Genomic DNA, 14,423 nt, shown 5'->3' with positions numbered 1-14,423 from the left:
GGCCCGTCTGGCTAGCACTTCGCGTTTTAACGGACGCTGCTACACATGGGCACCACTAGTGCATTTTTCGAAACAATCTTTATCAAAAGAAACGCTTTCAATGCAAACAACGCGTCGGGAACCTATTCCTGGTCAAACTTTTTTTTTCAGCAGGAATCGCTCAAAAAAGAAAAATCAAACAGCAGAGACATCCTCGGAATCCGCTGCTAACGAGCCGCGCCGCGGCTCAAAGGGGTCGCCTATTCTTCAACCGCGCCCTGCGCGGTCGCACACCAACAGTGGCTTTAGCAGCCAACAATTCACAAAATTCGAAGGGCTTAACTGCGCTTCGACACCTGCGAGCCTCAGACGCCACGCGACATTGATTTGTTTCGCACACCGGCCGCGTGTCTCCAACAACCGAGTAGCGTCTGAACATTTGAATGCGAGGGGTTGACGGTCGCGCATGAAACAAACGCCTGCGTGTACTCTCTCGATTCGGCAATGTCCTTCGACTGGAACGCGTTCTGCGGCGTTCTTCCATGCGGTAGCTGGGCGTCCTCTGCGGTCCGCTGCGAGTTTTACGCGTCCTGCTACCGTAGCGTCCCCACAATGGGTCAGGTGGCCTTCGCGCTGTCTGTACACGCCTAGCCAGCCTTGCCTTTGTACGGCGCTTATCGCATCTGGCGTGCCGCGATGACAGTCTTGGAGCATTACATGGTTGACCGGCCTTCACCCTTACGATGCTTTGGGCCCGTCCTTTGTCCTTTCTGTCCAGACTGCCCTTTCGCATGGCTCTCCTTGCGCGCGGTCGCCTTCCGGAAACTTCCTTAGCTGTTCCGTCCTGCGCGTCTCCCTTTCTCGCGGGGCACTCAGCCTTCTCATCAGCTTTTTGACTCAGCAGCGAGCCGCCTTTTCTACTAGAATTCGAACTATCAGCTCGCTCTTTCGATGAGTCACTGCGTGTCGCAGCACTTAAGTGTCCCGACTGCCCTTTAATTTCGGCTGGGCATAACTTGCTACCCTGAGGCTTGCTAATCGATCCTAATACCCTAACGCTCTTGCCCGGAACTTGAACTATGAGACGCTGTTCGGCTAACATAGCGTTATTGTCCTGGGTACTACCTTCTCGATCGCAGCAATCAGCCTCCTTCCCGGAAAGTGCATGCTTCTCTGGGCTCAAAACCAACGCATTGCCCCTTTCCTTATATTTAGCAGTGCCTACATTATCGCCCGAGCCCTCATGGCTGGCGGATCTGCACTCTTCCTCGTTGCTAGCCTTAGTGCCTACATTATCGCCCGAGCCCTCATGGCTGGCGGATCTGCACTCTTCCTCATGGCTAGCCTTTCGACCGAAGTCATCGGTCCTCGCTGCCGAAGTGTCCTTTCTTTCCTGGACCAAACCTGTCCTATGCCGCCACTTCTGCACAGCACTCGTGTCATCCGGCGACTGAGCGGAGCTTCGAACTCGGTCCCTGACACTCTCGCGGTGTAGCTTACCACCGTCAATTTGGCCTTCCAAATCTGCCTCCGCGGGAATACGAAAGTATCGGAGGAGCGCACTTTTGGTTATCGCATAGTTGTGGGCATCCTCGTCAGACAACCTCGCCCAGACATTACAAGGTTCCCATGGGAGGAATCCCATCAACACAATTGGCCAATAATCCTGATCTAGCTGCTCCTCCATGCAAATTCTCTCAAAATTTTCCAGAAAAGTTCTGAAATTTTCCCCTTTTCTGAAAACTCTTAAGCGAGATCGCGTTCTCATACTTCTGAGCGTGTTAAGTTCACGCGTGAGTTCCCGCATCTCTCTTTCGTATTCCTCTTCCCGCAGCTTTCTTTCGCGTTCCATCTCTATGTCGAGACGCTTCATTTCCGAAGCGTATTGACGCTCGCGTTCCTCTTTCTCTTGTTTTTCTTTACGTTCGCGTTCCTCTTTCTCTTGTTTTTCTTTACGTTCGAGTTCCTCTTGTTCTCTTTTTGCCAATTCCCTCTCCTCAATGGCCTCAAGGCATTCCGCAAGCTCGTCATCTTCAGCCTCTAACGCAAGAATAGCCTTCAGCAGTTCTGGTTTTCTGAGTTTGTCTGATACCTCCAGACCCAACTCTTTCGCAAGCTCCAGTAACTTTGGTTTGCGCAGCGCCTTCAAATCCATGGCTGCTCCGAGTGCTGCTTGTCTACTGCTCGCTATTGTCTTGCTGCAACTAACCCAGCAGCAACGACAACCCAATTACCAGCTCTGTTCCTGACACTAACAAAAGCCTGGCAAAACTCAGCAGAAGAAAGTCCCGCACTCACCAAACCTCGCAGCCAAGAATCCAGCGCAGTCGGTCCGCTGCAGGCAACCAGTCATCACAAAGGGCTGTTGCACTGCCCCCGACTCGCCGTTCTGCTGCTCAGCGTCCCGTTGTCCGCAACTCTCCGCTGGCGTCCGATGTTTCGCGTCCCACCGCTGCCAACCAGTTTGTTAAGGACGACGTAGCATGGTCGTGTGCCGGAGAGTGAATGAGGGACGTCTGAGACGAGGCTGCTGGAAAAGACAATTAGAGGACTTTATACAGGAATATTTACAAGTGAGCTGCAGGAACGCTGCATCACGACAGCTCAACAGGAGACCATGATGACAACGAGCTCCTCGGCCGTGCCGCTGCCGGGCTTTTTAAGAGTTCCCTTCCCTAGGGTCCCTAGATGGGGGCCGGGTTTCACTGGCACCAATCACAGACACGCACGCACTCACTCACTCCCGAGAGATCACGCCGCCGTCACCCGCTGGGAGAGGGAGAACGATGCCATCGCACAGACGCCACAATGTCCTCGAGCGGCGTTTCCCGCGCATTCCGAACGCGCGTTCACACTCGGTGTAGGTGAAACGCTCGCTCCACCGGGCAGACGGACGCGGCTTCCGTGGCAATCCAGGCGCTCACCCAACGCGCGTCTCGGGGTTTGCCGGCGTTTCGCTGCTGCCATGTCGTTGTCTTCCCCACGACGAAGGCGAGACGTAACACTATGCAAGGATCGCATTGCGTTCATTGAGTCTTGTGCGATGTATGCATTCTGTAAGATTGCACTGTCTTGATGGCACTTGGAGTTTCGATAGTTCCATCGATAGTACTATCAATGAAACTTTTGATAGTTCTATTGATAGTACTATCGATAGCCGTATCAGTACTACTTGCCATATATAGTACTATTGATTCTACAAAATCAACTGTGCCTACCCACTGCATCCTAAACTTGGTTTCCGGAATGTATGGTATGGAGGTGATGGTATGGGGAACTGACAAGGCTCATCCATTTTCGCAGCCTACGAGTCACCGAGCTATGCAAGGTGTTCTGTATGTAAAGTTCCTGAATTAAGTGTTAGTGTGCGAATATCCTCGTTGCGAAGCATGAGCGCGAAAAGTATTTCTGCAACGGTTACATCCACAAAAAGACGTCTACGGTGCATGATGGCGTCGTGTTAGCCAGCACAAGTTGTGCAGTTTGTTCTTTCATTGGATGCAGTTCCAGCTAGTTTTCCGAACAGTCCCAGTGCACATTAAAAAACCACAGGTGGTAGAAATTTAACCGGGGACCTCCACTACGGCATCTTTCATAGCTTGAGTCTCTTTGGGATGTTAAACCTCATAATACCGTAAAACTGATCGGTTATCGCAAATGCTTTAGCTATACCACTGGCCAACAAAAGCATAATATCAGCAGTGTTCCTATCGACAGTCTTACTGTAGACAGTCTCACTATTGATAGCGGTACTATTGGTAGTAATACTATCGATAGTAATTCTATCGGTAGCTATACTATCGATAGCAATACTATTGATTCCACTATCGATAGTTTTTACTCTATCGATAGTTTCAAGAAACTATTGTTGCGATTGATAGTCAATTTCCTGATGGTTTCGCATAACTAGGTTTTGCGTACAGGCATCTAACTGTTGGGTGCGTGATTTCTTCTTTGTAATGATGCGTAAGGCATTTTTATACATGGATTACCACTTGGTACTCTCCTATGACCTCTAAATAATTTATAATCGAATTTCTTTCTCATGCTGTTTCGGTTTCAACAGCTGAACGATGACTGTGACGTCAAAGTATGGGTATAGGTCACATGAGGCATGAAAAAACAACAGTATAATCGGTGCTTATACATTTGTTTTTATTCTGGATCTTGAGGAAAACTGGCTTTAGCATTCTAGCAACTTAAAGTGATGAAGCAGAGATTATATCGCAGTTTTTTCATGCCTCATGTGAGGTATATCCAACACTTCGACATCACAGCCATCGTTTGGCTCTTGAATCCTAAACTGGAACAGCATGACAGAAAAATTTGATTATAAAGTTTTTAGCGGTCATACGCAAATCCCACTTGGTGATTCATGCATAGCAGGGTCTTCCGCATCATTGTGCAGGAGAAAACATGACACCAAAATTAGATGTCTATATTCTTTTAATGTCCACACCCACAGCACAGAACGCTCGGTCCTTGTGAGGCACGAGAGATCCCACAGGGGTGAAAAACCCTATCAGTGTGACTTGTGCCAAAAGGCATTCAGTCGGAGAGAATTTTTGAAAAACTGCATGGAGACAAGGCACAAGGAATAGCAGTGGTCTGTGATGCCTGTAGTCAGTACGTCTAGCTAGCTGCCATTTTGCATGCAAGCTAATGAGATTCTAGCTGAATGCCCTATGACTCCCATGAGATATATTGGTTGCTACATTTGTAAGTTTTGTTCATTTGGTTGATCTTGCAGAAAATGACATTTGTTGTGCCTACAGACAGCACAGAGAGAGAATCGCTTTGTCTTTCCTGAACAAGGAGCGTGAGCGTCCTGTCACGTTGATTATCAATTAAGGAATTCATATTGCTACCCCTATGATTGACAATATGATGGGAAAATATGCTCCTATGAAAATCTTTGTGTGTTTATTCCAGCAGTGTTAGTGGCAGGAATGAGCGCGATGTATTTTGCATTAGTTTGTGGGCTTAAAACTGGAGAAGCCGGAATGAGTTTACTAAGAGAACAAACTTTGCGCTACTTTACTGATCGACCTAGCAGGTTAGAGCCTAAGTAGCACTTCATTACATGCCAAGCATGGAGCCCCAGCTCAGGCTGGACTCCGTTCATTCAGCTCGATTTTTAAACCCTTACTTAACAAAGAAATAGAGGAGGTCATTTTCACTGGCCCGCCGCAAGTATCAATTCTCCAATCAACATGTTATGCGAAGTGGGATCTACCTTGTGGGTTGGGGTCACCCTCGAACCCAGGGAAATGCTGAGAGCTCAAAACAAATCAAAAACAAATACGACACCACTCTCTCTGTGGTAAGGACATCCACACCCTCTCCCGTCTGGGCTCTTCTTCCGACCTGTCTCAAGCACACCGCTGCCCCCCTCTTCGTGCACTCACATTGCGAGTCAGGTTCTTGGCACTGATGTGTGCCCACCCGTCATCAGTGCATGTCGTCCGTGAGCAACGAGAGAGAGAGGAAAAGGACCACGGAGCCAGTACAGCACAGACGGCGGGACGCTCGGCAGATAAGAAAGGAACGGACTTTGTTCCATGCATCACAAGAAAAAAACGTAGTGTTACAGTTTCGGTTTCATGTTTGTTTGTGGCGCCACCCGGTGCCGACGGTTTAGAACTTGCGAGGCAGCAAGGCAATAGAAAGGACACAGCTCTAGGAGCAGTTAGTTGTTCATTGCGCAGTGGAGCGCGTGCATCATCGTCCGTTCCTTCGAGCCTAGCCGTTGACGGCGACCGCCGAGCCGGTCCGCCTCTCGGCATTGCTCGGTCCACTAACTCGTTACAAGTGGCGACGAGGGTGGGACCCGAACCCACGCGGGCAAAGCTTGTGTACAAGCCTGGTCTGGACTTAGGTCATGCGGATGCTCTCAGTAGGTTGCCGTTGCCTGCAAACAACGTGGATCTACCTGCACCTGCTGAAATGTTCATGCTTGAACAAGCATACCCAGGACTGTTGTCTCCTGCCATTGTGGCACAAGCTACAAAAAAGGATCCATTCCTGAGCCATGTAGCTGTTGCTGTCCTGCGAGGGGAAAAACTTCCAGCAGGACCAGAAGGAAATCCATTCACAGCAAGGAGCAGCGAACTCAGCCTCCACGAAGGTTGCTTGCTGTGGGGTTGCCGAGTTGTTATCCCAAAATCTTTGCAAGCCAAATTCCTAATGATACTTCATGCAGGGCATCCTGGCATTGAGAAAAGCAAGACAATTGCCAGAAGCCACGTCTGGTGGCCGGGAATTGATGGAGACATCACTAAGAGTGTAAAGAGCTGTGAAACCTGCCAAGCTTACCTGCGTGCACCGCAACGCATTCAGCACACGACATGGCCGTTTCCACAGAGGCCCTGCTCAAGGCTTCACGTTGACTTTGGGGGCCCATTCATGGGTCATACATTCCTGGTCATTGTTGACGCCTATTCAAAGTGGGTCGAAGTTTTTCCAGTGACGTCAACATCAGCGGATGCTGTTATCAATGCTTTGCGAACAACATTTGCGCAGCATGGACTGCTGGATCTCATAGTTTCCGACAATGGGCCTGCCTTTGCAAGTGAACAGTACTTGGAATTCTTGGCACGCAATGGAATACGTCGCATGCTTGTGCCTCCCTACCATCCAGCTTCGAATGGTGCGGCAGAGCGCGTCGTACAGACTGTCAAGAACAAGATCAAGAAGAGTGGATCTGGATCTTTCCAAACCCAGATTTCGCGGTTCTTATTTCATTACAGAACCACGCCTCATGAAGTCACAGGCAGAGCACCGTGTGAAATGCTCATGGGAAGGACGTTCAAGACACCTTTGGATGTTCTTCGCCCAAATCTACACACTTCAGTGCTGCTGAGACAGTTGAAGCAGAAACTACAGGCCGATAAAGGGTGCCGTTCTTCTCCATTGCCGAATGTGGGAGACAACGTACTCGCAAAGAACTTTCGTCGAGGACCACCGTGGGTACCCGCACGTGTCACGAGCATCAAAGGTCAGTCAGCAGCTACAGTCTGTCTCAGTGACGGTACTCTCTGGCATAGGCACGGTGACCACCTACGTCCTCAAGCCGAAGAAATCGTTGAGCCAACCACTGAACTATGGAGGCCTGGGCCTACTGGAACACAGGGTGTTTCCAGCCACCCATCAACTGAGTGTGACACCAGCTTGGCTGTTTCTGTGGACTTTGACCTCACCGTGAGTGCTACTAGTGGCACAGAAGAGATAACTGTGAACGTTACTGGTGGTACAGAAGAGACTGCTATGAACTCTCCCAAGTCAGCGTGCAGCACGCCTCAGTTGCGAAGAAGCATGAGAAGCCGCAAGCCAGTGCAGCGCTACTCTCCATAATTCTCTTCTCTTCTTGAACAAACTAATGGGGGAGGACTGTTACAGTTTCGGTTTCATGTTTGTTTGTGGCGCCACCCGGTGCCGACGGTTTAGAACTTGCGAGGCAGCAAGGCAATAAAAAGGACACAGCTCTAGGAGCAGTTGTTCGTTGCGCAGTGGAGCGCGTGCATCATCGTCCGTTCCTTCGAGCCTAGCCGTTGACGGCGACCACCGAGCCGGTCCGCCTCTCGGCATTGCTCGGTCCACTAACTCGTTACACGTAGTAATTGCCTCAACCGGCGCTCCAAACCACCTTCCGTCAAAGACGCCTCGGTTAGGCCCCACGGCAGTACGGGCAGTTGTGGGACATTGGGTGCTTCCAATGATAGCCTACTGCTTAAGGGGGCCCCTTGAAGATAGCGGTGGTGCGTCAAAAGAACATGTCCAACTCCCTATCTGCACTGTGCTTTGGGGGGCTTTCATTTACAACGGATAGCCACTTCCGTGAGTGCATGTTTTGCAAAGGGTCGCAGCTGGAAATGAGTGGCGGCCTTACAATATCCATAGCCTTTCACATTTTGTGGCTAGAGTAAAAAGACTACACAAAGTGGCCTGAGGTGTGGGTTTTTTGCATTGTCGCTACTGCTTTGTGCATTGCCGTTTAAACGAGCACACAAGCACCAGTGCTTGTGGCATTTGTGTTTATTCTAAAGTGACACTCCTTTGCTCTCCATTATTTTTCAGGTCATTACTGATAAGCCAATGCATACAAGGTTCCAGAGGAAGAAACCTGCAATCCCACGCCTGTCACCCTTTCATGACTCCATTGCATCATGCTTATAACCTGGAAAATTGCATGTTCGGTGACCTCAGTGCATTGTGTGTGTTCGCAATGTGGGTTGGAAATGGCTTTGATGTGATTGCTTGAAAAACAGGGATCTTAGTAATGGCGAGAATGGGCATCACCCTCAGAACAAAAATTTTTAGTGAACTCGTTTCGTAAACATTATAGTTCTTTCCCCAGAAATGAGAACAGGCTTGCTTAAAGCAGAACGAAGGAGGGAATAACGGGTGGCTGCATAGTGGTCTCTAACAGTTGTTACTGATGTTGAGGAGGCACTGGGTTCTTTTTGTTGGTTTTGACACAATAGTCATTGAGCAGAAACCATTGGTTTGCTCTGGTTGACCAGTTTAAATTAAGCTCTCGGTAAGATTCCCATTTTTGTCATGGTACCAATGGAACACCTAACCTCGAACAGCAGTCGAACGGAGCCTATGACCTATGTACTCTTGCGGTGTGCACTCTGTTGTAGAGGTATTAGGATCACGATGTTTGGTCACTTCAAACCAAGCACCAAGAGAGGATTATGCCTGTCGTGCAAGGGCCATTGGTCTTGCAGCTATCTCAGACAAGCCAGGCACTCCACGTAAAAAGGGGTGGAAAGTGGATAGGAGGATATGGAATGGTTGTCCAGCATTACACAACACAATGAATGAAATTGACATATGTTTCAGGGCAGTTATAACATTCATGGGATTTTGCATATTTCCGGTAAACAGTCTGTGCTGGTGTGTGTAGAACTTTGCGTGTCAATTAGCTTAGTGACTTGGAGAATTGAAAAAAGAATAAGCAGCTGGGGTTCATTTTAAATAAAGGAGAGGCATTGGTTCCAAACCATTTTGCTCGTTTCAGAATACAAAGAGAAAATTTTTATCATTCAGAGAACAAATCAAGATTTTTGGAACTGAAGTGATGGTCATTGCAAAAGATGATGTGCGAGATCACACGTGGAGAACAAAATGTAATCACGGTGTACATTGTGTGGTTGCTCTGATAAGTGTGTGAATTGATTATTTCATTTATACCACATTCTTTCGCATTTTTGACTGAAAGCAGAAACATCGCGGGTGAATATTGCGTGCGTTGAAATAATTTGCCTTTTGGTGCATGTGTGTTTGACGCATCAATCTTGATGTTGATTCTTATGCTGTATAGCCGCAGATATTTTCAAGTGCTTGCTTACGTCACTCAGTGTGATTCCACCACATTGCACTCTTGCTTTGTCTGCTAGTTGGGGCTTTATGAACTCTTGGGGCTCTGCAAAACCCCTGCTGTCAGTATTATATGACAAATTCTCCATGGTATATTGGCCGCTGTTCAATGGTTTATGGGCCTTTTTATGGCTTTGCTGAAGAGTTTGCTATGATTCCTTGTGGTTGGTCACACGTGCCCGACCTCACTTTGTCAAGTGCGAAGCATTCCTGACTCTGTCCTAGCTATGTTTGTTGCTGTGTGCATTTAGCCTGCATTCTGACGTCTGCCATTCCGTTTTGAGGCTCTTTTAAGAGCAGGCAATGTTTGGCTGTATGGGGTGGATCGTGACAATGTTTTTTTTTAGTTTTGTAATACTTAATGCTGTTGTGCACATTTGTAATTCATCAAGTGTGGACTTCAATTCGTGATGGTTGCATGTGCCTTGAATTATCTTTGAGGAGGAAATTCTTTTATTATGCGAAGCCATTCGAGAAAATTTGCTCGTCCAGTGTTTCTGTACAGCTTTGTGCTCTATGGATGCTTTACCCTGTTGTCCATGGTAATACAAGATTTGCCAGACTTTCTCGTCTGATTTAGTGTTGCTGCGATTCTGCTCAGAATTATGCGATAGGTGATGACGAGTTATACTTTTATTCTTTATTTCTCACTGCGTTCACTTTCCCCGCATCAGTGGCATAGTCATTGGAGCATGCACCACGCATGTAGGATGTTCAGGGTTGGAATCTCAGTACTAGCACTGGGTACCCACCAGTGATGCAATACGCAAGTTTTCCCCCTGGCTTTTGCTGGGTGCAGTGCTTAGCAATGGGTCTTTAACCCCAACCTGTGTCGAAGAAAGTGCCTTCAGACATGGCCCTCTTTAGCCAGAGCTGCCCTTTCACCATCTCACTTATTGTGATCATCAGTTTTCACTTTCGTTACTGTCCGATGAGATCACCTCGTCAGTATACATCTAGTGACGTTTTTTTTCCGTGCTATCCATGGTGTTGGAAAAGAATGTCACCTTAAACCTCTTTCAGTGTAGCGCATTGCAAAGCTCAGTAATGACAGTTTCTTCTTTCCCCCCCCAATTTTTCATCCCATATTGGAGATGTTGGCCTTGCACGAGTAAATTTGGTATCTCTAACTGCACTGGACACACAGTTGTGTGCACTTTCAGATGCGCTTCTACTGATTTGGTTAATGGCACTCTTGGAGCTGCTGCTGGGGACACACTGTGTTGGACATGTTGGCCACACTCGTGGGCAGCTGTAATCTTGGCTGCAAGCAAGACTGCTATCAATTTTTTACCAGTTGTCACGCTCTGAAAGGTTTCTTTCCCGTGTGCGGTACAAAGGGTGTAAGAGGTCTACAAAAAAAAAAAGGAATCCTGTACCGGTGTGTTTTGTCTCTAAGCATAACTGACGCTCTTTATTTCTTAAGCCTGTGTAGGCAGACTTGTGCAGTCCTTCTTATGAAGCCAGTTCGCTGCAAATGAACAGGTCTTTGAAGTGGCTGTTAGTTTGCTTGCTACAGCTTTCTGATTTTTTTAGGTAACTGTGATTCTTTCATGAGCATAATCATACTTCTCACCTGCATGCAGATTTGAAAGCTTGGAATGTTTGCGTTGGAACTAGATTGTTTTTAAGCTTGGGCTACTGAATTTACACAACCTAGAGCCACTGTTGTATGAGATTGCATTCCATTTTAGCCTTCTGATCCACATAACACCATGTGAGTTGTTGCACATGTAATCCTGTGTCTTATGGATGTAACCTGTCTTTCACTTGCAGGCTTGACCACCAGAGGCCACAAACACTGTGGATTTTCTGGACAAAACTCATCAGGTTAGAATCTGCAGTTTTTCTCTGTAAATGCACTCCTGAAGGTTGTCTTTCAAAGAGCAGTATGAAGGATACAGAAGCTTCTGTTCATAGAACTGTGGTGAATTATGATGATATTTGCCCTTAATATTCTCGAAAGTTGTTTTCCATAATATGTGAACTATTGACCAAACTGCCACCCCTGTGAATTCTGTGCATTGATGCAAGGACTTGTGCAGGGGTCCAAGGCCTCATCATGTTTTTAGCCTTAAGCTTCCTCTTGTACGCTGTCTAAGGAAACAATACACTCCAGAATGCTTGTGGTGCGGAGAGATAGCCACCCTCTACCACGCCACATGGGGCTGTCGGGCGAGCCCAATAGAGCCCATAGTTACAAACCCATCAGTCGAGCAGTGGGAGGAGCTTCTGTCCGACCCGCAAGATCAGCTTGCGCTGGTTGAGCGGGCCGAGGAGGCAGCAAGAACCAATGGGATCCTGCACCTAGGATCACAACCTGCTGCTCAAGATCCCAGCCCCTAAACCCCGTCCCATTTTGCGGAATAGTTTTATACTACTACTACCACTAAGGAACCAATATAGAAAACAGAAATGGCGGTATGCTGTGTGCTAAACAGCCTTAGCTGAACATAGCTAACTGCGATTTGTTTAGTTATTAGGCCCACTTGGGAGGGCTGAGGACAGTGTTCGTCATGATGCCAGTAATGCAAGTGCTTTGGATGGATTTCAAAGGCTACCCTGTTTTGTTGGCAATGATAACATTTCTTGCAGCTGAAATGCTTTCAACTGCATGATGAATTCAACCTAGGGATATCTTTAGGTCTGAATCCTCCTTAAGGCCGACCTATTGAATAAAACTGTTTATAAACATCCACAGCTGTTGTCGAATATGTCCTGCACATTGATCTTTATTTCCCTAGCTCCAGATGAGCGGTGCAATGTTGGTTCCTGCATTTGATTGAAAGTATTCTGCCTTTATAACACAGGTTCAGTCATCACACAGAGCGACCATGGTGCACCTCCTGTGCAAGATTCAAGTGGTCAAAGGCGCCTTGTGAGCCACTGCATGGAATCTGCTGCTTCGGGCAGTGGTAACCACAGGGGTAAACCTGTAGAAAAGAAGTTGTTTGAATGCACCCATTGCAGCAAGGGATTCAAAACAAGATTTCAGCTAGTGGTGCATCTCAGAGTTCATACTGGTGATCGCCCATACCACTGTGATGACTGCGGTAGGAGCTTTGCACACCAGAGCACCTTAGTGAAACACCAGCGCACTCACACAGGCGAGCGTCCTTACCTTTGTGACTTTTGTGATAGTAGCTTTGCACTCCAGGACACCTTAGTGAAACACCAGCGCACTCACACAGGCGAGCGTCCTTACCGTTGCGACTATTGTGATAGCAGCTTTGCACAGAGAAGCAACCTGGTGGGACACATCCGTACCCACACGGGTGAAAAGCCGTATCAGTGCCAGCTGTGCCCCATGTCCTTTGTATTACGTGCACATCTTGCAAGGCATGTTAGATCCCATAAGGGCGAAAAGCCCTTCCAGTGTGACTTGTGCCAAAAGACATTTACTCGGGGGCAAAATTTAAAACTCCACAAAAAGGTGATTCACAAAGAATAACAGTAGTTTGTGATGCCCATAGTCAATATGTTTTCCTAACTACCTTTTTATATGCAAGGTAACGAGATTCTAACTGAATGCCCTTTGAAAGGTGTTGGTAGCCAACTTTCATCATTAATTACATTTTAAGTTCTGTCCACTTTCACGGACTTTTCAGAAAAAAACATTTGTTGTTCCCTTAGTCTATACACACACTCGCTCTAAGAATTTCCTGCACACGGAGAGTAAGCCTGCTATGTTTGTAAACTCGCATGAATAGAAATAAAATCAGTCACGTGGATGGCATTACTTTTTTTTGGAGAGAGACTTTCAAAAACTTTGTACCCAATATTAGAGAGAGAATTAGCATACCGGAGACCTATTAGCATAGACGTATACCGGTTTACTGCAAATTGACTAAGCAAGCGCAGTGGCATGGGGCGTTCAGTTAACCAGTCTACGTCTACGCTGAATCTCTCTATTGCTGGTGCCATTTGTCAGCCTGCCTCAGTGGAAAGATTCAGGGGGGGGAGGGTTGTTAAACGTGCACAACTGTTCTTTTTACTCATGCGATCTGAGTGGGCGTATTTTTGTGACGGTCATTATAAATTCACTCATTAATATCATTGAACCTACTTCTGTTTGCATGAAAACACAGGAGAGCGTGCTCTGGTGCTAATCTTTGTGTGTTTATTCCAGCATTTCTCGTGGCAGGAATGAGTGGGGAAAGGCAGGTGTCTGACCTCGTATTGATGTGTCTTATATTAGTCTGCACGCTTTATAACAGTTTTCTTTTCTTTTGGTATGAAAGCCAACAAAAAGAGTTCACAAATATCGACATCACCATTTCTCGGAGCGCTATATCAGCTGGATATAAATGGCGTAATATTTGTGGAGCATTGTGCCCACACCATTTTTAATCTGTTTTCGTTGTCAGAATATCACCTCTGTGTGACCATTGCATTTTGTGCTAGCTTCTTTGTTCTGTTGGTGTTACTTGAAAAAGCTTTATTTTTTTACATAACGTGTTCTTGATAACAAGCTACAAGGGTCACGGCTTCTGAAACAAGAATTACTGTGATTAGTACCTAAGACAAACAATGTAATCTTGTAATGTATTGTAATGCTTGTAATTTGGGTCATTTTTGTTAAATTGCTTAATGCACTCAAGTATTTTATTCTAGTTTCCATTTCACATTGTTGAATACATTCTGGCTGTTTGTAAGGTGTTCATTATAACTTGTTGCTAGGGTTGTGGCTGCTGAAACAAAATATGCTGGGATTGGTGCGTATGAAAGACACTCTTATTTTGTGGTGTACTTTAAAGTTTGTAATTTAGGTCTGTTGTGTGAAACTGCACATGAGTATTTTATTACAGTTGCCATTACAAAATTCGAATATGTTGCGGCTGTTTGTAAAACTTACTTGATGTTTTGTGCATTAAATTCATAAGCAGTGCAGTTCTTTGTTTAGCCTTTTCTTCAAATAGTGATGCTTCCTTTTTTTTAGCGTTATGCTTTGAGCGTCCACAGACATCATTGTGCCTTGCATCCAGGAAATAATTTTTATCGTAACTTGTTTCAGCACTTGGTTCTGGTCCCCACAGCAAGGCTATCCTGTCTAATGGCAT

General features: G+C 46.7%; 1 protein-coding gene across 1 annotated transcript in view; it reads left to right on the top strand.

The window, feature by feature from the left end:
• Window positions 1-10,172: 10,172 nt before the first annotated feature.
• LOC149329301 (uncharacterized) overlaps window positions 10,173-14,423 on the top strand; it is a 33,627-nt gene continuing 29,376 nt past the window's right edge. The window contains exons 1-2 of the mRNA XM_089559224.1: window positions 10,173-11,193; window positions 12,174-12,809. Coding sequence (XP_089415350.1) covers window positions 11,112-11,193; window positions 12,174-12,809 — 718 coding nt within the window. The 5' untranslated portion in view covers window positions 10,173-11,111. The remainder of the gene's footprint in view (window positions 11,194-12,173; window positions 12,810-14,423) is intronic.

Source organism: Amblyomma mixtum, chromosome 9 (genome assembly GCF_055824585.1).
Source record: "Amblyomma mixtum isolate Tamu chromosome 9, ASM5582458v1, whole genome shotgun sequence".
NCBI classification, from domain to species: Eukaryota; Metazoa; Arthropoda; class Arachnida; order Ixodida; family Ixodidae; genus Amblyomma; species Amblyomma mixtum.
Note: the sequence above shows the minus strand (reverse complement) of the source record. Positions and strands in the feature narration are given on the sequence as shown.